Source organism: Haliotis cracherodii, unplaced genomic scaffold, assembly GCF_022045235.1.
Source record: "Haliotis cracherodii isolate W230 unplaced genomic scaffold, xgHalCrac1.p SCAF_7, whole genome shotgun sequence".
NCBI lineage: Eukaryota > Metazoa > Mollusca > Gastropoda > Lepetellida > Haliotidae > Haliotis > Haliotis cracherodii.
This window is the reverse complement of record NW_027266330.1, coordinates 39,772,333-39,796,158: the sequence shown is the minus strand read 5'-3', so window position 1 is coordinate 39,796,158 and position 23,826 is coordinate 39,772,333. Positions and strand designations below refer to the sequence as shown.

General features: G+C 41.4%; 3 protein-coding genes across 6 annotated transcripts in view; 1 reads left to right on the top strand and 2 right to left on the bottom strand.

Moving 5' to 3' along the window:
- The window catches only part of LOC139447156 (fatty acid CoA ligase Acsl3-like), a 38,221-nt gene extending 36,217 nt beyond the window's left edge, over positions 1–2,004 (bottom strand). Inside the window, exon 1 of the mRNA XM_071228344.1 lies at positions 1,922–2,004. The gene's annotated coding sequence lies outside the window, so the exon portion shown is untranslated. The remainder of the gene's footprint in view (positions 1–1,921) is intronic.
- On the top strand, positions 1,452–20,144 carry LOC139447158 (WD repeat-containing protein 73-like). 4 transcript variants are annotated; one of them, XM_071228347.1, is made up of 11 exons: positions 1,452–1,555; positions 5,808–5,915; positions 7,826–7,893; positions 9,464–9,552; positions 12,237–12,325; positions 13,340–13,407; positions 15,623–15,668; positions 16,288–16,400; positions 16,855–17,189; positions 18,276–18,312; positions 18,589–20,144. In XM_071228347.1, exons 2-11 carry the CDS (start codon positions 5,875–5,877, stop codon positions 18,801–18,803), a joined length of 1,101 nt encoding a protein of 366 aa, XP_071084448.1. In that variant the 5' UTR covers positions 1,452–1,555; positions 5,808–5,874; the 3' UTR covers positions 18,804–20,144. The 4 variants fall into 4 exon arrangements, with proteins under 4 accessions (XP_071084448.1, XP_071084450.1, XP_071084447.1 ...); XM_071228349.1 differs by lacking the exon at positions 1,452–1,555 and adding an exon at positions 1,581–1,614; XM_071228346.1 differs by lacking the exon at positions 1,452–1,555 and adding an exon at positions 2,045–2,108.
- Positions 20,145–21,748: 1,604 nt separating this feature from the next.
- LOC139447155 (filamin-C-like) overlaps positions 21,749–23,826 on the bottom strand; it is a 56,371-nt gene continuing 54,293 nt past the window's right edge. Inside the window, exon 22 of the mRNA XM_071228343.1 lies at positions 21,749–23,563. Coding sequence (XP_071084444.1) covers positions 23,322–23,563 — 242 coding nt within the window. The 3' untranslated portion in view covers positions 21,749–23,321. The remainder of the gene's footprint in view (positions 23,564–23,826) is intronic.

Here is a 23,826-nt window from a genome sequence, read left to right as displayed (position 1 = left end):
TGATGTCAATCACTGGATGGTCTGTCCCAGACCATATTATTTACAGACCAGTGTTATATAGCTGGAATATTGCTGAGTGCAGCATTAAACAACAAACAGAACAAATGTTTCAAACATCATGGGGGTGTTTGGGGAGTTTTTAAAATTCTGTTTGTTCTAGATAGCTCATTTAATAATAGTCAACATCAGCCATTTTCGGGCAAGCAGTATCAAAAGTGTTTGGAACAGACTGCTAGCATGTTTAACATTCACAAGAAGTTTTTTTAGTGAGTATGGATCTACGCTGCTTGGGAAATATTGCAGCAATATCATGGCAGGGGACACCAGAAATGGGCTTCACACAATTCATCCATGTGGGGAATCTTACCCAGGTCTTTGGCATGACGAGCGGCAATCTCATCAAAATAAGATCTAAGTTCTCGCTACTGCTAAACAAAGCTCTGAGGACATCCCATTACGGGTCACGTCAGAACGACCTTACGCGCAATTTGACCGATCAATGAAATGACTGACAAGAAATCAACATTAGCCAATCAGAAAGCAGCTTTCTCATGTTTCTCGAGCTTTACAAAACTAGTTTCAAACTGGCGACTACGCTTCAAAACATATTTTGACGCATTCTCGATTAAAAAAATTAAAACTGATAAGAAGAACATTCTGGAAAGGCTTATAGATGGCCTAGATTGTATGGATATAATCATAAAAACCTAAACTGTCGTTCGGAATACCCCGTGTTAGATATTTCGTGGTTGCATGATTAGAAAACACATTCCGACTGTCACTTTCATGATCTGGATTGACCCGTAATGGGATGTCTTCAGATCTTTGTTTAGCAATAGCGAGAACTAAGATCCGATTCTAATGAGATTGGACGAGCGGATGCTTTAACCATTTGGCTACCCAACAGCCCCTGATAATGATATATTTACATATACCCTTGGACCTGTGAAGATTCCTGGCCAGTGGGTGGAACAGGTCTTCAGCAACGCTTGCTTGCCGTAAAAGACGACTGTGCTTGTCGTAAAAGGCGACTAATGGGATGGGGTTGTCAGGCTCGCTGACTTGGTTGATACATGTCATCGATCCCAAATGCATAGATCAATGCTCATGATATGAATCACTGGATTGTCTGCTCTGATTATCTACATGCACCCAGAATCTTTTCATGTTTCTGCTAGGGACATGGGTTAGAACAGGTCCCCAGAATTCAATTGCTTAAGTAATTAATGGAAATTAACAATTAAAGATACAAACCTGGGTACATGTATCATATTGAATAATATGCCAATAGCCCAACCCTATCACACACAAAATAGGCCCACTTCCCAATGGATAAGGTATCCTCTGGTAACCCATGGCCTCAGGCAACCTGACGACTGATCTAGCATCCGTGATCGTCGCCCACACATTCCAAGGCATCTTTATTAATGCCTCATCCACAACCAACACAAGTGCTTACTCGTTCGCCTGTACTAACACATACAGCTTGATTGTGCACTTTACACCTACACCGGCACAACTACTAGACCTTCCAGTTCACAAGCTGTTTACGAGGGTACGTTCTACGTCTCACTGGATATTAGAATTAGCCTAGTATGTAGATGGGGGTTTTCGGTAATTATTTACTGTTCAGTGGACCGCTTATTGTGAAATGGCGAATGATGCTTCATGTATCTTCTCTCTGGAAATGAAGTCTGATAGTATACATGATACCTCATTAGATCATTCTTATTTACGGTAACACTATAACAACAGCAGCGCAATGAAAGCCTAGGCCTATTGGAGTCTGATATAGCCACAGACAAACGTCGACCTTCAAATAAATGCCGATCAACATACAACATATGCCTGTAGCACAAAAGGCCAGTGCTTCATAACCAACCACAATACGAAGTGTTTAAAGGAAATTAATTACACTTACTGTCAAATCACTAGTATTTATAAACAAGTCTCGTCTGCTCGGGTAGCACGCCGAACGCAAAATCGGTAGGCACAACGCGGGCATCAACTTCCGCTTCCGGAATCACCGGCATGCGCAACACGTGTTGTTTACACCTTCAGGAACAGGCGGTATGATGACATCTCATTAGTTGACACAATCAATAAATGTACGCTGGTAATTACACCACGGTTTGCTTCTTGTTAATTAGAGATTGTATCGCGTTGAGGGACCTTATTCCAACATAATTAGCATTATCAGCATCTGAGTCTCATCTCGGCCTAGATGCAACTGACGGTGATCAGTGGACAATACCCCGTCAGTAATCAAAACGCTTTGGCATAAGATCGATTTTCCAGACGGACATGTTTTGTTAAAGTTATTGTCTTGTAGGTCAGTGTGACATTCCGGAGGGACATTTTTAGAATATATTCGCAATGCAATCGAAACAATGGGAACAATATTACCAATGGGTAAATAGGCCTAGATGGATCTATATTAAGCCTTGTCATGAATATTGGCAGATTGTCCAAAAGAAATGGTTGGTATAAAATTAAGTAAGCTTTAATCCACTATAGCAAGGACAGTGGTGGAGAATCCTTTGGATATGATGAAAAGATTTCATACCATATGCAGTGCAAGAGTACAGGATGGTGACCATGTTCTGTCCATCTTCCGGGAGCAAGGGAGTTAAATGACTATTAAAGCCCAGTTTCCACCCTTGCGAACTAGGCTGGAATTCCGGAGTTGTCATTTTGGCTGTACTGACGAGTCTATGCATACTCAAAACAAACTCGCGTAACGAACTAGACATTAGGTTCGTAAACAACATGCATTTCAACCTGCATATTTTGGTCGACTGCAGGATTTGCGAAGCATGTTTACCGCTAACCAGTGATAGAAACTAACTGTTTTAGTCCACTAGTCCTTATAATGATAGCATATAGCCAATCCTTAAAAATGGCAAATTTCTACTAGTTCTTATGATACCTTAACAGTCGGGCAGTTTGGCAAGGACTATAGGACTATTGCCAATTTCTAACGCTGTTAACTGGGCGATGACAGATATTTTGCAAATCTTTTCATATTTTTAATCAAGGTGCTCAAGTGATTTGATGCACTTTGCGGAGTCAGACCCATTTTATTAAAATATAGATCTTGATTATTGATCCATTTTGTTTGAAGCAAATGCACTTGGTTATGAGTGATGGAAGCAGATTGGTCAATAGGAGGGACATAGAAGGGACATAAGTCATAATAGCCACTGGTGGCGCTACGATGGAGCCTGGAAATTCCAGCATAGTTCGGTAAGGGTGGAAACTGGCCTTTTAGTCCTGATGGCAGCTTGGTATTTTACTATATTTCAAACACTGGTACCCCACAGAGACCATGTGGTGTCTGTTCCCTGCAACTATAGTGCAGCATGACTCCCTATGATTCAGCGTCACTCCATTTGTGATATCATGTCTATCTAACACTATCCGTGATTACTATATCCAAAAAGATGATTTGTCATGTTTGAATAGCATAATAATCCACAGTGATCAAGGAAGAGTTTAATTATCTCGGTTAAAGTGAGTGGGAGAATGCTGCACACCACAACCAGAATCTTTTAAGGTTTGTCTCTGCGAATGATAAAGAATAGATTCTGGGGCTGGCAAAGGGATAGTTAATACTTGAGAGCATGATGTAGAGTTGTGATGATGACTGCAGATCAACTATAAGCTATAATTAATTATCGTGATAGATCTGTTCAAGGTACAATTGTTTTCAAGTGTGCCTCAGTTTATTGATGACAGATGTTTAGGCGTGCCCTTTGGAAGCTTAGTGTGCCAACAGGAAGAATAACTGTAAGTGAAAAACAGCTTAAATAATTGAAATTCTGTTCATTCGTTCATCATATCCTATATGTTTGTCAAGTTTACTTGTGCTAAGTACTGTTCTGACTGGCTTCACATGATAAGAAAGTCACATGGTATTTATATTGGCACTCGAATACAAGGAAGTTCAAACCCTGGGCAACAATTTGTATCCTTGATTTGCAGTCACACTGATGTGCTCATATTGTGTTTGGGAATTGGTTTGAATTGCAAAATAATTTATCATTGGTTTGTAGAAGCAATTGGTCATCATTGAACAGTCATGAGTGAAAACATTTTATATCTAAATTAGAGTATTATTTTTCTGCATCTTTCATGTCGAAAACAGGGTGGGTGGGTACATTTTGTTAACTCAGTGGTTTCATGAAAAGCCTTTCCATTACATGAATGACAGAAAACACTTCTTCTTTGCTGCCACTAATGACAAGGTGTTGATAATTAACAGATTATGACACTAGTGTGTGTAGCCCAGTTGATGACCCATGTTCTTGAGCGCTGAATGAACAGGGTTTCATCCCTCGCTACGTTATGCCCAAAGACGTTAATAGATGCAGAGCTCCAGATAAGCTGTGTATCTGTGTAAAATACGCATCAGAAATGCAGAAATACGTAGTAAAATAAAATCCAAGCATATTAAATACGGAATGAACATTACAGATACGCTACAAAAATAAAACTTGTGCGTATTGTGAAGTAACCCTGCATATTCGATTAGCAAATCAGCAACTCATTTTGAAATTAAAAACGGGCATTCCGTCAACCTTGCCAGACTCCACGATGACAGTTACATCGTGAGCATTTCCCATCACATTTTCTTGTGGACGTATTGTGGTATTTTTGAGTCCTATAAAGCTCTCAAACCCACACGACACCAGTTTGCAGGGACTAGATGAATAGTGTTTTTAAATAATTAACTTAAATACCCACATGTGTAAAACTAGTGGGTAACAGAAATTTGAATACCCAGAAAGAATTACTGATACCAAATGATTTTAAAATGCATGGGTAAAATACCCACAACACCAAAAGCTTATCTGGAGCTCTGTAGATGGTACTTGCTGTTATCCTGCCTGGCGCTCGGCATTAACAGTCTAAAACTAGGACTGGTCGGCTCGGAGTCAGTATACTGTGTCTGAGTGGGGTATTCATGTTAAACTGCTGCATGCTATCTCAGTGGGCTAGCACTATAAAATCGGCATGAGTCTGAAGTAGTACTAGCAGCCACGCACAAACACACATGCATTCATGTCATTATGTGAGTGCAATAATCTTGGATGCAGCATTATCTCACCTCTCCTCCATGTCTTTGCCCTTGGGTACATTGGCCCTCATTAAGTTTCAGCACAGTCTATGCTTGTGTGTTTCGCCAAAGTGGTGAACGTCCAAGACCTACATCACGTCATGCCTTCCCTCATTAAATTGACTCTAGCGATATTACTGAAACACTATTAAAGCAGTTTTAAACCCAACCCACTCACTATCTGACTCTATTCATTGCTCACCATGGGTTTATTTCAATACTTTGTGTTGTGGTAAATTCTAACCCCCATTTTCATTTATACCTGGATATCCTAACATTAGGAAATGTTTCTCTGGCATAGGATGTCACTTTTAGAATCTGCATTGTTCCTATTTCGCACGTCGTATGAAGCAGAATATGTTATTCATGCTTGACACCTGACATTGTATTAATGAGCCGAGTTCAGTTTGTGCTCAGTCGTGTTTGTTGATAGTTTTGTTTGAAAAAAAATGTTCCTCCATCATCAATTTTTAAAAAAAAACATATATAAAAAGTCTACCCTTCTCCTCAAGTTTGAGAAAAATGTGCCCGAGAAAAATATAATTTACTTTATGCTGCCTTCTCCAACATTTTGTGGATATACCAGTTATGTTGACCATAGGTAGGAACAATATGCCATGTATCTGATTCTTTTGTTAGAATGCTGAAATACATGATGCTCGTTACCGATAATGTCTGTTTGATCTAGATCACACAGAAGCTTGCTTCAGTCATAGAGGGCAGAGCGCGAACACTCGTCTTGCAACAGTTGAGCCATGGAAATGGAAGAGGACTGGCTGTTTGACTCTATAAGAAAGTAAGGAATCATATATGTTGCTGAGCCCCCTATTGTTTCATCATTACATTGGGGAACATGGTGGCCCCGTCTATTGTGCCGCCATTCACTGTGCCCAGTTGCCTCCCCGAGACTTGGAAGAATCCTATGATCAGTGATTTGACTCCCAGATCCATCATGCTTCTGAGTCTATATTTGTCAACAGTAAATGCAGAGTTGACTCTGCATCAGTACTTCATCGGCAAACTGTACCATACCCGATACGGGGGCACAGGTGTCCCAGTCGTCCAAGGCCCCGCGATTCACTGTGCAGAGTTGGGTCCCTTGGGTCCGTATGATTGTGGGTTCGAATCCCGGTTCGCCACGATTATGTTTCTGGGTTTGTTAGCACCATAACCATGCTCGTGGGTTTCACTGAAGTGGTAAACGTCTGAGACCTGCTTTCCACCCACATTAAGCTGGCACGCCATGATATAACTGGAATACTGTTAAAAGCGGCATTAAACCCAACTCACACTCACATACTCGATATGCTTACCGTATTCAATGTAATAAGCGCCCACGGCGATAATTGCTAATATTGTGGCTCGTGAACAATCCCAATTAGCACCCCTTCTGATCGAAGTACACAAGACTTATTTATCCCCATGTGGATTGTCTATGTTGTCCTTGCATCAATACTAATAAGCAAGTACAAACAATTCTTTTAATTCCTCATAACCTTCTTTGGTCGTCTTTCGGATATGAAACAAGACTGACCAGCTTTTTCTTGCTGCCTATCATAATACACTACGTAAAATTTGTCTCTTATTATTTTCTCATTCAGAATAGTTGACTTGGCTGAGTGTCCTGTAGATGTGTATAAGTCGGTTGTCCTTCTTTACTTTTATGAGTGAGTCTATTGACTCTATTCCCAGTCTAATCACAGGAGTCCGTATCTAAAAATAGACGCCCTCATGCATATTCATGACCATCTCCACACGCAAGCCTGAAGGGCGAGAAGGAATGCAACAGAAAACTACTGCAGGGCCCGACTTGATTTTTCAACAAATTATTACGAACGAGAAAAATATACCCACACTGACACTACAGTAACCGATTGCTTTTCTAACTTGTAAACGGCATTTTCTCCAGTTTGGTACGATAAAAACACCCACCTATACATCACAATTTAATTAAAATCTACACAAGCATCGGACACGAAGCTGGGTCCGTCTTTCATACTTGCCCTACTTCCGGAATGATACGGACTGAATGAAGAGACAAGGGAGATAATCCCAATGATATGTACCACACGTGTAGCTCTCACGGGATCTGATCTCACAACTGATGACCGACGACTTGATGATGAACTTGGAGCTCGCGTGTGGAGATGGTCATGAATATGCATGAGGGCGTCTGTTTTTAAGAAAATGTTGTATATGCAGTGTCGAGATGTGTATCATATTGTGGCTTCTGTATCGAGATTTGTATCGCATCGTGTGACACCTGTATTGTGACATCCCAACTTTGAACACAGAGTTTGATCTTGTTCCAATAATGTTAAGGTTCTTTTTAGGGGGAGTGGAGTGGAGGAGAGAAGAATAGAGGGAATTTCCTCAGCTGCCGTCTGTCATACAGACCTTGAAACAGATATATCCAATACAGCCCATGCAAGTCTATAATATTTGGCAAGTGTAGATTACTGCAGTATCAGGGGAGAGAGTCTCTGGGTTCTTTTGCTTTATATTTCATAAGTATTACTTAACCACTGTTTTTATCAGTAAAATATGTTCATTTTAGAGACTAGATGTTAGTCTACCTCAGCACTTGTAGGTTAAAAACAACCAAACCCTTATTTTGTAAATTATGCAGAATGGCAAGTTCCAGCAAATGGACATGCTTGCTGTTGCACAATTGTCATCTGTATGGTTTGTATCATGTTATTCCAGGTACAAGAGCCTGTACATGTATGACCTGCAGAAACCAGTCCAGGCTGCTGATTGGCTATCATCTGACTGTAAGTCTTCAGTGATTGGTCAACAGAACTAGGGCATTAGTATATCAACTTAGGTCATCCATGAATTATGACTTGTGTGGGTCTGTCAAAGAACTGGCTGATTGTGTGTCATGATGCAATGTGTGACCTGGCTGATTGTGTGTCATTGTGATTACAATGTGTGACTTGGCTGATTGTGTGTCATGATACAATGCGTGACCTGGCTGATTGTGTGTCATTGTGATTACAAAGTGTGACTTGGCTGATTGTGTGTTATGATACAATGTGTGACCTGGCTGATTGTGTGTCATTGTGATTACAAAGTGTGACCTGGCTGATTGTGTGTCATGATACAATGTGTGACCTGGCTGATTGTGTGTCATTGTGATTACAATGTGTGACCTGGCTGATTGTGTGTCATGATACAATGTGTGACATGGCTGATTGTGTGTCATGATACAATTTGTGACCTGGTTGATTGTGTGACATGATACAATGTGTGACCTGGCTGATTGTGTGTCACGATACAATGCGTGACAGGGCTGATTGTGTGTCATGATACAATGCTTGACCTGGCTGATTGTGTGTCATGATACAATGCGTGACCTGGCCGATTGTGTGTCATGATACAATTTGTGACATGGCTCATTGTCTGTCATGATAAAATGTGTGACCTGGCTAATTGTGTGTCATGATACAATGCGTGACCTGGCTGATTGTGTGTAATGATACAATGCGTGACCTGGCTGATTGTGTGTCATGATACAATTTGTGACCTGGCTGATTGTGTGTCATGATACAATTTGTGACCTGGCTGATTGTGTGTTATATGATACAATGTGTGACCTGGCTGATTGTGTGTCATGATACAATTTGTGACATGGCTGATTGTGTGTCATTGTGATTACAGTGTGTGACCTGGCTGATTGTGTGTTATGATACAATGTGTGACCTGGCTGATTGTGTGTCATGATACAATTTGTGACATGACTGATTGTGTGTCATTGTGATTACAATGTGTGACCTGGCTGATTGTGTGTCATTGTGATTACAATGTGTGACCTGGCTGATTGTGTGTCGACCTGTAAAGATTCGGGGTAGAATAGGACTTCCGCAACCCATGCGTGCCATAAAAGTAGATTATGCTTGTGGCGACAAATGGAATTGGGTTGTCAGGGTCGCTGTCTTGGTTGATGCATGTCATCATATCCCAATGGCATGCATTGATGCTCATGATGTCAATCACTGGGGGAATATTGCTGAGTGCAGCATGAAACAACAAACCAACAACCAACTGATTGTGTGTCATGATGCAATGTGTGACGTGGCTGCTTGTGTGTTACTGATTGTGTGTCATGATGCAATGTGTGACGTGGCTGCTTGTGTGTTACTGATTGTGTGTCATCGTGATTACAATGTGTGATGTGAGTGATTGTGTGTCATTTTTATTACAATATGTGACATGGCTGATTGTGTGTCATCTTGCTCCAACACTGTTGATTGTTTCCTGGCCCATACTTATAAAATAGAAAGTTGTGGAACAGCATTCACTCTGTCCACTGTTACAGCTGTATTTGTATTGTGTGTGCAGGTTTGGTTGTTGCCACATCAGACGAAAGGAAACATGAACTCTTGGAGTTGTCTCTCCCTGCCCAGGTGTGTGTGCAGGAAGACAGTTCTGTGAGTATAGTCGGACATTGTCATTAGTCTGGAGTTGTCTCCCCCTGCCCAGGTGTGTGTGCAGGAAGACAGTTCTGTGAGTATAGTCGGACATTGTCATTAGTCTGGAGTTGTCTCCCCCTGCCCAGGTGTGTGTGCAGGAAGACAGTTCTGTGAGTATAGTTGGACATTGTCATTAGTCTGGAGTTGTCTCCCCCTCCCCAGGTGTGTGTGCAGGAAGACAGTTCTGTGAGTATAGTCGGACATTGTCATTAGTCTGGAGTTGTCTCCCCCTGCCCAGGTGTGTGTGCAGGAAGACAGTTCTGTGAGTATAGTTGGACATTGTCATTAGTCTGGAGTTGTCTCCCCCTGACCAGGTGTGTGTGCAGGAAGACAGTTCTGTGAGTATAGTCGGACATTGTCATTAGCCTTGAGTTGTCTCCCCCTGACCAGGTGTGTGTGCAGGTAGACAGCAGGATTACAACATTGTACAGTGTGTGACCACGGATAGATGTCTCATTATGTGTCTAGTGTTTTTCAGAGACTACAAGGCTACAGTGTTTTACAGTAGATGTGTGTAGAAGGCTACAGTGTTTTACAGTAGATGTATGTAGAAGGCTACAGTGTTTTACAGTAGATGTGTGTAGAAGGCTACAGTGTTTTACAGTAGATGTGTGTAGAAGGCTACAGTGTTTTACAGTAGATGTGTGTAGAAGGCCACAGTGTTTTACAGTAGATGTGTGTAGAAGGCTACAGTGTTTTACAGTAGATGTGTGTAGAAAGCTACAGTGTTTTACAGTAGATGTGTGTAGAAGGCTACTGTGTTTTACAGTAGATGTGTGTAGAAGGCTACAGTGTTTTACAGTAGAGATATGTAGAAGGCTACAGTGTTTTACAGTAGATGTGTGTAGAAGGCTACAGTGGTTTTACAGTAGATGTGTGTAGAAGGCTACAGTGGTTTACAGTAGATGTGTGTAGAAGGCTACAGTGTTTTACAGTAGATGTATGTAGAAGGCTACAGTGTTTTACAGTAGATGTGTGTAGAAGGCTACAGTGGTTTACAGTAGATGTGTGTAGAAGGCTACAGTGGTTTACAGAAGATGTGTGTAGAAGGCTACAGTGTTTTATAGTAGATGTGTGTAGAAGGCTACAGTGTTTTATAGTAGATGTGTGTAGAAGGCTACAGTGTTTTACAGTAGATGTGTGTAGAAGGCTACAGTGTTTTACAGTAGATGTATGTAGAAGGCTACAGTGTTTTACAGTAGATGTGTGTAGAAAGCTACAGTGTTTTACAGTAGATGTGTGTAGAAGGCTACAGTGTTTTACAGTAGAGATATGTAGATGGCTACAGTGCTTTACAGTAGAGATATGGAGAAGGCTACAGTGGTTTTACAGTAGATGTGTGTAGAAGGCTACAGTGTTTTACAGTAGATGTGTGTAGAAGGCTACAGTGTTTTACAGTAGATGTAACTTCTTTATGATCTGAGCTGCAGAATTCATTTGTTTCTGGTTCCAAGAGAACCACATAAGGCATCTGATGACTTTCCTTAATAAGACCATGCTAATGGACATGTATCTCAGCCTTGTTAAGGCACATCTTTAAGAGACATATATGGATGAACAACTTCTTTATTACAATTGGGAGAGACGTTATCAAGCAAGTGTTAGAACCTACATCAAACGTTGCACCTAAATGTTATAAAGAAATTATTCAACCATAAATCTTATTCCTTTCTTAGTACTCCAACTTCTCAATGACTCCCAAAGAAGGTCTCCGATAGATCATGCCTGTTTAAAGAGCTGACAAAATTGGGGATTCAGTGGTGAGACTCAGTACCTTGGCTGAACAGGTGTCACTCTGATGCTGTGGATCGTTGCTCGTGATCTAGCAAGTGTAAGAACCTACACCGGAACATCACTCCTAATTGTAGTAAAGAAGTTGTTCATCCATATATCTTATCCCCAGCTTTTTTCACATTAACAAAACAAACATAAGTGAAGCTCCGTGACTGAAGTGAGGAATGTTGATAATAAAGCAATATGGGCAGTAAATGAACACTTGCCCAGGCAAACCAATGACAAAGAGCATGAGCAATGGTCCACACAATCGGGACACAACGACAAGCCATCAGGTCCCCGTTCCACAAAGCAGGGGGCACGGGTGGCCCAGTCGTCTAAGGCGCTGCGATTCGCTGTGTAGAGTTGCGTCCCTTGGGCATGCCAGAAACCTATGATTGTGGATTCGAATCCTGGTTCGCCCCGATTATGTTTCTAGATTTGTCAGCACCATACCCGTGCTCGTGGGTTTCACCGAAGTGGTAAACGTCTGAGACCTGCATCACTTCGGGCTTTCCTCCCACATTATGCGGACACGCCGTGATATAACTGGAATACTGTTGAAAGCGGCGTAAAACCCAACTCACTCACTCACTCCACAAAGCAATTGTAGCACTACGACTGTCGCAAGTCTATGTTAACGAATGTGAGTTACCATTGCCTGAGTGCTACAATCGCTTTGTGGAACGGGGCCCTGGACAGTAACAGAGCCTGACTACCAGGGCCCTGTTTCAGTCAGGTCTTACAACAAGGTACAGAGGACTGTTCACCCAGAATCTCCACATGGTGTAAAACTCCTTGAAATTTACTTTGAGGGTCGTTTGTGAAAGAATTATTTTAACTTTTTAATATTTCTCCATGCACATCAGGGTTTGACGAAAGACCGAGATTTCCAGGTGGTGAATGGTGGCTTCACAGACAGCTCTATCACATCTCTACATCATCTGCGCCAGGCAAGGTGAGTGGACACTTGACTATATGTCAGTTGACAGCCATGTACTCACAATTTTTGCGAACCGTAAAGATCCAGGGTAGAATAGGTCTTCAGCAACCCATGCTTGCCGTAAAAGGCGACTATGAGGCAGCTAATGGGATCGGGTGGTCAGGCTCGCTGACTTGGTTGTTGCATGTCATCATATCCCAATTGCGTGGATCGATGCTCATGATGTCAGTTACTGTATTGTCTGGTCCAGACTCGATTATTTACAGACGGACGTCATATAGCTGGAATATTGTTGAGTGCCATGTTAAACAATGAACAAACACATAAACAATGTTTGCAGTAATGTTCTGTAGATCGATAACAAGGAAACTGTGTGAACATCCTCCAATAATCATGCTAATGACGTTTGTAATTCTTGATGTAGTTTTTGAAAAACTGGAGTCTACTGGCCACCAAGCAGTTATCACCATTTTTTTCATGTTATTTCTGAAATATTCCACGTATAAAGTTGACTGTACCAATAACTAAGATTTTGGTGAAACTGAGCAAATGCACTTATTTCTTTTCCATTGAAAAAGTTTGGTTAGATTTCTGTTCTAACGTGATGAGACGGAATCAAAACAGTATAAATAAGACTTTCACGTCGTTTAACTGGACCAATTATCACCATCGTCTGATCAGCATGTGCCACATGATCAGGAGGACTGATTTAGTTTTACAAATTACATATTTATTATCTCTAGTTTCACTCTCAATTATTTTATTTATTATGATTTATAAAATAGGCTTTATCTCTTTGTCATCTGCCAAATGACAAACCAATATTCCACAGATTTGATCTACTCATGTTTATCCATAGCACTATGTACTATATTTCGGAGTCTATTTAGGTTATTCATTTTGGGAAAGACTGATCTGTACAAGTACAAATATGTCATGGCCCAAAGAAGAAATAATTTAACCCTTATCAGCTGCTGTTTTAGTTGGATTTGGATTTGTTTGCTGCATCAGGGAATTTCAATGCTTCAGGAAAGTGTTGGCGTGTGTAAGGGGAGACAACTCTGTAGAAACCTGGCAGCTTGGGTCAGAAGATGGAAGTAAGTTGATTATAGAAAAGACATGAAGTGTAAACACACAAGTATATCACGTCTACAGTTTTATTTACCTCAGTGTAAGGGTTCTACCAATACCTTTCATTGTGGATCAGCCAGGACACTAACAGTTTCCTTGTGAGACCTCTGATGTGTCAGTTGAGCAGATTTCATGAAGACAGACTGTTGGTGTGTGAGCCAATATATTGAAGAGACTGTGAACATAACTGACTAGCCATTAGGCAAGAAAACATGTGTAGTGTTTTAATTCATGTGATGTTGCCATATTATGGCTCTTTAGAAGCTGACAAAAGGTATAGTTATTGCCTACACATATCAAGTATTGAATAAGCTTCATGCCATACAACCCTTGATTGGAAATCATGCCCTTACTGGATTAAGTTGTCAGGATGAAGTTGTAATCCGAAGGTGTCGTATTGGACACAGACATCTGACTCATTCTTTTTTATTGAAGGGAGAAGATCCTCCTCAATGTATTCCTTGCCATAGACCTTTGACTATCAAGCACCTTTTGTTGGAATGTGTGGATTTCTCACTTATTCGTCAACGTTTTTACACAGTTCAAACTATTTCTGAACTTTTCAATACCGTTTCTAACCATACATTCTAACCATGTAGTTTTAGCCTATTTGAAAGGAATTAAACTGTATGAAAAGATATAGATTTTAAATTTTGAATATCAGTTTTTACTGTTTACTGTGATAATGGACTGAGGTTTAGTGATTGTCGTCATTACTTTTAAATAATGTTGACTAAAGGAAATTGCTTTTGTTTTTCTAGCCGCGTATAGCTGGAATATTGCTGATGCGGCTTAAAGCAACATTTACTCACTCACTCACGCCCTCACATACCCTGTGGTACAGAGTGGTAACTGCTCATCAGAATGTTCAGATTTTGTTTCCAGGAAACGACATATATATATATTTTTTATTCTCCTGTTTTATTGAGGTACATGAGGAGCACAGATGCATCATCACAATGTTAGATTACAAGCTTATATGTACTGGTCTTGTATTTTGGTCTAGTAGTAGGGATGAAAAGGGATTGAAAACTGGATTACTTTTGTGTACCAGTGTGATGGCAGATTTGTGAAATGAAATGGCTCTACATAGAGTACCATGAATCATTGTTCAGATATTTAGTTGTAAGTGCCATTTTGGGATTTTTGGGATTCATTGAATCTTTTCATGTGTATATGATACTATTCATCTACTGTTAGACAAGCTGACCCTTTGGGAATCCATTGCGAAGTCACTAACTGTGGAGTTGGCCCTGCACAATGTGTCATGTGGTTCAGTGTGTGTCATTTCCTGAAGGTGGTGATTATCAAGCTTATTTAGCTTCAAACAGTGACACATTCTCACGCTGCCGGACACATTCTCATGCTGCTTGACACATTCTCACACTGCTTGACACATTCTCATGCTGCTTGACACATTCTCATGCTGATTGACGACACATTCTCATGCTGATTGACGCATTCTCACACTGCTTGACACATTCTCATGCTGCTTGACACATTCTCATCCTGCTTGACACATTCTGATACTGCTTGACACATTCTCACGCTGCCTGACACATTCTCACACTGCCTGACACATTCTCACACTGCTTGACACATTCTCACACCGCTTGACACATTCTCACACCGCTTGACACATTCTCACGCTGCCTGACACATTCTCACACTGCCTGACACATTCTCATGCTGCCTGACACATTCTCACACTGCTTGACACATTCTCACACTGCCTGACACATTCTCACTTTGCTTGACACATTCTCACGCTGCCTGACACATTCTCACACTGCCTGACACATTCTCATGCTGCCTGACACATTCTCACACTGCTTGACACATTCTCATGCTGCTTGACACATTCTCACACTGCTTGACACATTCTCACACTGCCTGACACATTCTCATGCTGCCTGACACATTCTCACGCTGCTTGACACATTCTCATGCTGCTTGACACATTCTCACACTGCCTGACACATTCTCACACTGCTTGACACATTCTCATGCTGCCTGACACATTCTTACACTGCTTGACACATTCTCACACTGCCTGACACATTCTCACGCTGCAGGCTGTCTTGATGAAGGCAAGACTTTGCTCACTACAACTTGAAATCTAAAACTTTTTACCCGGTATAGTTGACTCTTGCGATATATATTGATGATTTTCTTTTTCAGATCTGATCGATAAAATAGGTGTTTTGTGCAGCAAGAAGCCTACATGGTGAGGTTGATTGATTATAGAAATCCATGTGCGAAGATGGTTGTCTAGCATGCTGAGCAATCAGAAAATTGAGGGATCTTGGGAGCAAAGATTTGTTGATAAATTCTTGTCAAGGTTTTCATGTAATGATGGGCCTGTGTGACATTTGGTACACCCACCCACCCACCCATCCAACCAGCACAACACCTTTGTGATTCATAGTGAAGATGCACAGTACTTTTCTCCCTTGTCCAGCCAACCGTCACAGTTGTGTGATCTGTGGAGAATTATATTTATACAGTGTTTAGCTCCCCATGTCAAGCCACCCTGCTCAGCTCTGTGTTCTGTGATGAATAATACACAGTACTTATCTCCCTTGTCCAGCCACCCGTCACAGTTGTGTGATCTGTGGAGAATTATTTATACAGTGTTTATCTCCCCATGTCCAGCCACCCTGCTCAGCTCTGTGTTTTATGATGAATAATACACAGTACTTTTCTCCCTTGTCCAGCCACCCGTCACAGTTGTGTGTTCTGTGGAGAATTATATTTATACAGTGTTTTTGTCCCCATGTCCAGCCACCCTGCTCAGCTCTGTGTTCTGTGATGAATAATACACAGTACTTATCTCCCTTGTCCAGCCACCCGTCACAGTTGTGTGTTTTGGATGACAGCTGTCTGGTGTTTGGCTCCCATCTGTCCAGCCTCTCTGTAGCTGACATCAACACACAGCAAACAGTGGCCCACATACAAGGTTGGTTAAAAGCGCACCTGCAATATGCTAAATGTCTGTTTTCTTAAGGAAATGTATTCAGTTGATAACTGTACTTTTCATTTGTAGAAACGTTGCAGAATTTCTTCGCATTAATTGTACTGGTTCACACATTTTTGACATTTATTCTATAGTATCCAAGGTAATTCCACCAATTGCTTAGATTGCACATGTGCACCTCTGTTAAGGGAGTATTGGCAGGAAGCTTGTGCCTCATTTCATTGTCTGAATGAACCATAACAAAACTAAGGCACAATAGATTTTGCTTTGCATCATCTTGAAATGTGGAGAGTTGGAATCTATTTACTATCTCTGCTGATGAAGTTTACTCCAAGTCCAATGTCGTCCTTGAGGGCAGGATGTTATCGTCTATACAGAATAGCACTATGCTGAAAAAGTACCATTTAAAGTTTGATCTTGTATCTCTTTTTGTCAGATTGTCAGAGAGACATTATTATTTCCAACATGCTTCAACAAGACCGCTGTGTGTTGACTTCGGGTCGTACATCAGGAGAATTGTTCCTTCTTGATCCTCGATCGCACACTATAACAGTGGAGCAGGTGTTGGACAAGACCAGTGCACGGCAGGTGTCGGACGCCTGTCCTAGCAGGGACACATGGACGCTGTGTAAAGACAAGTCCAAGGCAGTTGTGCTGCAAATGTGTAGTAGCGGTGTGATGCGTGTTCGAGACTGCAGGAACTTGAAGCACTGTGTGAAAAGTGTACAGACGAAACTCCAGGCAGTTGAACCAGGGGAGATAACTCTCAGTGTAAGTGCCATGTAGACAGTTAATGATAGTCATCAAGTCATGCTAAAAGTCTGGAAGATCACAGTGGAATTCTCTTTCTGCACGAAGCACCAGTACAATATCTTGATGAAACTAGGTCACAAAACATACACTGAGGTTCACAAACCCCAAAATCCAATCTGTTAATGGAATAACTTCTTTATGGCTACCTTTAACTGGATATGTGAATTATTTGGGGAATCACTGAGACAATTCCTGAAGAGTTGCAAGTATGAATAGTTTCAAGTGCCTATTGGCATTGTGAAAGGTGCCAAATATATGGATTATGGTCGGCACAACCATCCTTATCTTCTGTGTGAACCATCCCTATCTGCTGTAAACCATCCCTATCTTCTGTGTAAACCATCCCTATCTTCTGCGTAAACCATCCCTATCTTCTGTATAAACCCTCCCTATCTTCTGTATAAACCATCCCTATCTTCTGTGTAAATCAACCCTATCTTTTGTATAAACCATCCCTATCCTCTATGTAAACCATCCCTATCCTCTGTGTAAACCATCCCTATATTCTGCGTAAACCATCCCTATCTTCTGTATAAACCATCCCTATCCTCTGTATAAACCATCCCTATCCTCTGTGTAAACCATCCCTATCCTCTGTATAAAACATCCCTATCCTCTATGTAAACCATCCCTATCCTCTGTGTAAACCATCCCTATCTTCTGTATAAACCATCCCTATCCTCTGTGTAAAGCATCACTATCCTCTGTGTAAACCATCCCTATCCTCTGTGTAAACCATCCCTATCTTCTGTATAAACCATCCCTATCCTCTGTGTAAAGCATCACTATCCTCTGTGTAAACCATCCCTATCCTCTGTATTAACAATCCCTATCCTCTGTGTAATCCATCTCTATCTTCTGTATAAACCATCCCTATCTTCTGTATTAACAATCCCTATCCTCTGTGTAAACCATCCCTATCTTCTGTGTAAACCATCCCTATCTTCTGTGTAAACCATCCCTATCTTCTTTATGAACCATCCCTAACGTCTGTGTAAACCATCCCTATCCTCTGTATTAACCATCCCTATTCTCTGTTTACAGAGTTGCCCGACTAATGCAGACTTGGTGGCAGTTACAGGTAGGCCTGATTTCTCTCTTCCGACTCTCAGGAAATTATGTTGTTGTCTGTGCTTAGAGTATAAATGTTTCTAGAAATTCTTTTTAAACCAAAACTTTTCATATTTCCCTTGAGTAAATGATCAGTATTTACTGTGTAGATTTATATGTATTTTATTCATGCTGTGTTTAGCCTGGGTTTATACGCATGTACCAATATGCTGAGTGTTCTGTGTGAGTCAACCACTCCACCCCCAGAACTGATTGCAACAGTTCAGTACTGGTTGTATTTTTCCAGGTTTTGATGGCTGTGTACAGATATATGACCGAAGCAAGTGGGGAGACGCTGATGTTGTCACACCAGTGTTTGTTCACCAAGGCCACATCGCTGACAGAGAAGACCCATCACAGGTCATTGTGACGTCGCAGCATCTCTGGTACCCATGGAAACAGGGAACATTGTTATCTGCTGCGAGTGATGGAGGTCTTCACATATTTCAGCCAGTTTTATGAAATGATATGGATTTATTTTTTTGATAAAAAATATGAACATAAATATTGGTTTCTTCTCTTTCTTTGATGATGGATCATGTCTTTGTTCTCCCAGTGATGGTGTCGGGATCAGTAGGCAGATGTTCTCACAGTGATGGTGTCGGGATCAGTAGGCAGATGTTTTCCAAGTGATGGTGTCAGGATCAGTAGGCTGATGTTCTCCCAGTGAGGGTGTATGGATCAGTAGGCAGATGTTCTCACAGTGATGGTGTCGGGATCAGTAGGCAGATGTTTTCCAAGTGATGGTGTCAGGATCAGTAGGCTGATGTTCTCCCAGTGAGGGTGTATGGATCAGTAAGCAGATGTTCTCCAAGTGATGGTGTTGGGATCAGTAGGCAGATGTTTTCCAAGTGATGGTGTCAGGGGTGATGTTCTCCCAGTGATGGTTTCTGGATCAGTATGCAGATGTTCTCCATGTGATGATGGTGTTGGGATCAGTAGGCAGATGTTTTCCAAGTGATGGTGTCAGGATCAGTAGGCTGATGTTCTCCCAGTGAGGGTGAATGGATCAGTAAGCAGATGTTCTCCAAGTGATGGTGTTGGGATCAGTAGGCAGATGTTCTCACAGTGATGGGTGTCCTGATCAGATGGCAGATGTTCTCCCAGTGATGGTGTGGGGATCAGTAGGCTGATGTTCTACCAGTGATGGTGTCTCGATCAGTAGGCTGATGTTCTCCCAGTGAGGGAGTCAGGATCAATAGGCAGATGTTCTCCCAGTGATGGAGTCAGGATCAGTAGGCAGATGTTCTCCCAGTGAGGGTGTATGGATCAGTAAGCAGATGTTTTCCAAGTGATGGTGTCGGGATCAGTAGGCAGATGTTTTCCAAGTGATGGTGTCGGGATCAGTAGGCAGATGTTCTCACAGTGATGGGTGTCCTGATCAGATGGCAGATGTTCTCCCAGTGATGGTGTGGGGATCAGTAGGCTGATGTTCTCCCAGTGATGGTGTCTGGATCAGTAGGCTGATGTTCTCCCAGTGATGGTGTCAGGATCAGTAGGCAGATAAATATAGTTTGAATTTCCAAAGTTGTTCCTGGGTAGATGATGAAAGAGTAACAAGATTGTAAATAAGTCTTTATTTCAAAATAATTTGTTGTAGCTAAGTACGACATGCTATATCTGTGACAGCTAAACTACTACTAATGTTCCAAATGTAATATATTGCACACCTTACCACTCAACTATATAACCCTCAACACTCAGGATGGGCCTCTGGACGCTTGGCCTAAGTATCTCCCAACTGCTATATCCAGTGAATAGCTGCCTTGTGTTCAGTACATAGCTAACGTCCGTAAAAATATGCCTGGCAATGACATTTTCAGCTTCGCCACAATAAATCATTATCATTTATAAGGCATTCATCCTTTTTGATGTGAATTCTTTAGAAACTTCAGATTTCACTTAAAATTTAAGAGAGTGTATAATTCTATGCTGCATTCAAGCCATATTTTAAATATCATAGTGAGGACAAATTCTCTCATTGGGACTGTGTGTGGAATCAAACCCATGTTTATGTGGTGTGTGTTGGAGGCTTTAACCACCAGGCTATCCCATCAACCTGGAAGTGATGCTGATGTTGAGTCACAGCTCCCTGACACATGATTACAAGGAGGATCCAGCTTGGTAGTTTCACCTGTTGGGGAAAGAAGGAGCTGTGATCTCCCAGTTCTTCAGTTTCTCATGTTTTCACATTTTCCGACATAATGTTAGTACAAGTTTGGTGAGGCTATGTGGACAAACAATACGGATTTAACACCATAGTTGAACGTATGACTTTAATCATATTAAGCTGCTATAATTCACAGATTTTATTTCTCTTTATGCTTATGGGGTGTACTTCATGCAGTTTATTTTTTTGTTTCTGAATACTATGGAATACAGCAGAAATGTGGCCTATTTAAACCGTTTAATTGAGTATTCGTACAAGGTTCAGCTGAATGTATTAACAGAGACATTGTGTGGCAAGTGCTCACCAGTGATGCCCTAACAACCTCAGTGGATGGTAACAGAGACATTGTGTGGCAAGCACTCACCAGTGATGCCCTAACAACCTCAGTGGATGGTAACAGCGACATTGTGTGGCAAGCACTCACCAGAGATACCCTAACAACCTCAGTGGATGGTAACAGAGACATTGTGTGGCAAGCACTTACCAGGGATACCCTAACAACCTCAGTGGATGTTAACAGCGACATTGTGTGGCAAGCACTCACCAGGGATACCCTAACAACCTCAGTGGATGGTAACAGAGACATTGTGTGGCAAGCACTCACCAGGGATACCCTAACAACGTCAGTGGATGGTAACAGAGACATTGTGTGGCAAGCACTCACCAGGGATACCCTAACAACCTCAGTGGATGGTAACAGAGACATTGTGTGGCAAGCACTCACCAGTGATACCCTAACAACCTCAGTGGATGGTAACCGAGACATTGTGTGGCAAGCACTCACCAGTGATACCCTAACAACCTCAGTGGATGGTAACCGAGACATTGTGTGGCAAGCACTCACAAGGGATACCCTAACAACGGCAGTGGATGGTACAGCAGCTGGCGTTGGGATAAGGAGTGCTCTCCCCTGCTTAGATAGTCTCTAAATGCACATACCTTTAACATGACATACAATGACAGACTACTGGAACTGCCACAGTACATGTCATATCTATGTTCAATATATATATCATCTAAGAACAGTACATGTCATATCTATGTTCAATATATCAACTCAGAATAGTACACGTCTCGGATCAATTGTAGATGAACCATTATCAAATTAGGAACCAATAAACCGTATTTTGTGAGTATTTCTTCCAACCTAGTGTTGAAGAAAGCAGTAAATACATCAGCTCCTAGTATAGCACTGTCTAGTTGCTTGACTGCTGCATACAATTCAAATACAAATATCAATAGGTTAATATAATTTAATTCTCTTAACAGTCTAATATTTTTTAAAATGTATATGTCAATGGTACATTCAGAAAATTGGAGAAAAAACACCATTTATTATTGTTGGGAAGGAAGACACCAAGAATTGACATCGCTCATTGTCGCCAAATGGGGACTTAAACCCAGGTAAAGTTAATGTAGAGACGACACTTATACCTGTAGACAACCCATCTTGTACTCCATGAAAACTGAGGGAGTGTTGTGCATTTCAGTTAAAAAGCTTTTGAAATTAAGATCGATTCATGGTTATAACATTTATTTCTATTCTGAAATATCCAGTAGGTATAGCTAGATAATGTATGATGGAGTGAAGTCCCTGGAACAGCCATGCGAATACATTAGAAGCAGCTCGAAACATAGATCACAGATTAAGTAGCTGTCGTACATAAATAACAGCTGCATATTAAAATACCAGCTGCAAGAACTGCATATCACAACTAATATTTGAAAGAATCATAAAAATCTTAAAAAACACAACATTGACACAGGGGTATGTAAAGTTGACCAAATTGGTTCCAATTTGTGATATATACATAAATAGCACCAGGCAGCAGTCTTGATCTGGAAGGCATGTTTTGTCTATACTGTGGATAAAATTGAGATTCCATTTCAAAGAGTAGAAAGTACAAAGAGACAAAGTTTTGATAGTCTCAATCCTACAAAATAACCTTTCAGTAACATTTGGCAGAAACATAAATCACCTTGAAAGCGGGACAGGAAGTCTATGATTATTTTGATGGTTGTTTAAGCAGGATTTCGTGTCCTCTTTGGGAAATATGCCTGCGTATCACTCGTACAGCTCTCTTAACAACAATACACTCCTTAAAGGCCCTGCTCAGCCATACCCTTGAGATCATAATATCAGTGGTTTGTACAGCAAATGTGCTCTTTATGAATACCAGGGGAGGAAGCATGTTCCTATGTATGGTGACCTATTATCAACACAATGGTTAGGTTCCAGAAAACTCCTGACAGCAGCTGATATGTAAGAACTTGCAAACAGATGTGGTCGCAACTGGTCTTTATGGCCAGATAAAAAATCAGTGAGTATGATTTTGCGCCGTTTTTGTCAATATTCCAGCAATGGCATGGCGAGGGACACCAGAAATGGACTTCACACATTGTACCCTCGTGGGGAATCAACCAAGGCATTTGGCGTGTAGAGCGAAAGCTTTAACCGCTAGCCTACCCCACTGCCCAAAAGTTAAGAGTTTGATTTCGACTACTTCAATATTACTGGTTGCTGGTATGGGCCCAACAGGTTTATCTGATTCGTTTGTTGAAAGTTTAAGGTTGGGGCAGTATTGGCCAGGAATGAGCAACCACCCAGCACAATCTGGGTAGGGTCAGTAGCCAAAGATGGGCCCATGCTTGTGACACAATCATAGAAAAAATGTACAGGTTTAATCCACATGCCATTGGCTTCAAACTTCCTGTATCCAAGTAGGCACAATGATAACCATAGCTGATGTTCAACACCAAGAGGTATACGCTCTCCTTGTGACAGATCTCTCGGTGTGGTTTGGCAGTGTTCAGTACAACACATCCCGAGGGGAGGGGGGTTTGGAGAAGTTGCTGGTCACACTCCCGTCACGCTGTAGCCTGTATAACTCATCCTTGTTCCTAGCCAGGAGAACTGTGTAGGGGCTCCCCGTGATGTGATGTCCGGACCACTGGACGTAGATGGTGTAGATGCCAGGCTCCACTGGGTTGTAGAAGGCTTGGTACAGCTTGTCCTTCTGGCTGGCCTTCCTCATCTTCACGTGGAAAGCACCTGCACATAGAGGACACTTTGTATTGGTAGGACGTGTTGTTATGCACGTTACTGATGCTATGGCAATACACCAACTGTACCAGATACAACTCACATGGAAACAAAATATTGTTTGTCTCAGACAAAAGGGTTCTGATTTATTTGAGATTTGCAGCATTTTTTAAGCAATCCAAACCTGAAATTATCATCATGCCATCTGACAAAAATCTGCAGGACTTACATCCTGAAGTGTGTTTACAGTATAATAATCTCAGTACAACATG

Bases quoted from the DNA above. Each gene is read 5' to 3' on its own strand.
- LOC139447158 (XM_071228347.1), top strand. From the start codon at position 5,875: ATGGAAATGGAAGAGGACTGGCTGTTTGACTCTATAAGAAA. The intron at 9,553-12,236 runs GTGAGTATAGTC...CATGCACATCAG, and splicing joins GTGTGCAGGAAGACAGTTCT to GGTTTGACGAAAGACCGAGA. The intron at 18,313-18,588 runs GTAGGCCTGATT...GTATTTTTCCAG, and splicing joins AGACTTGGTGGCAGTTACAG to GTTTTGATGGCTGTGTACAG.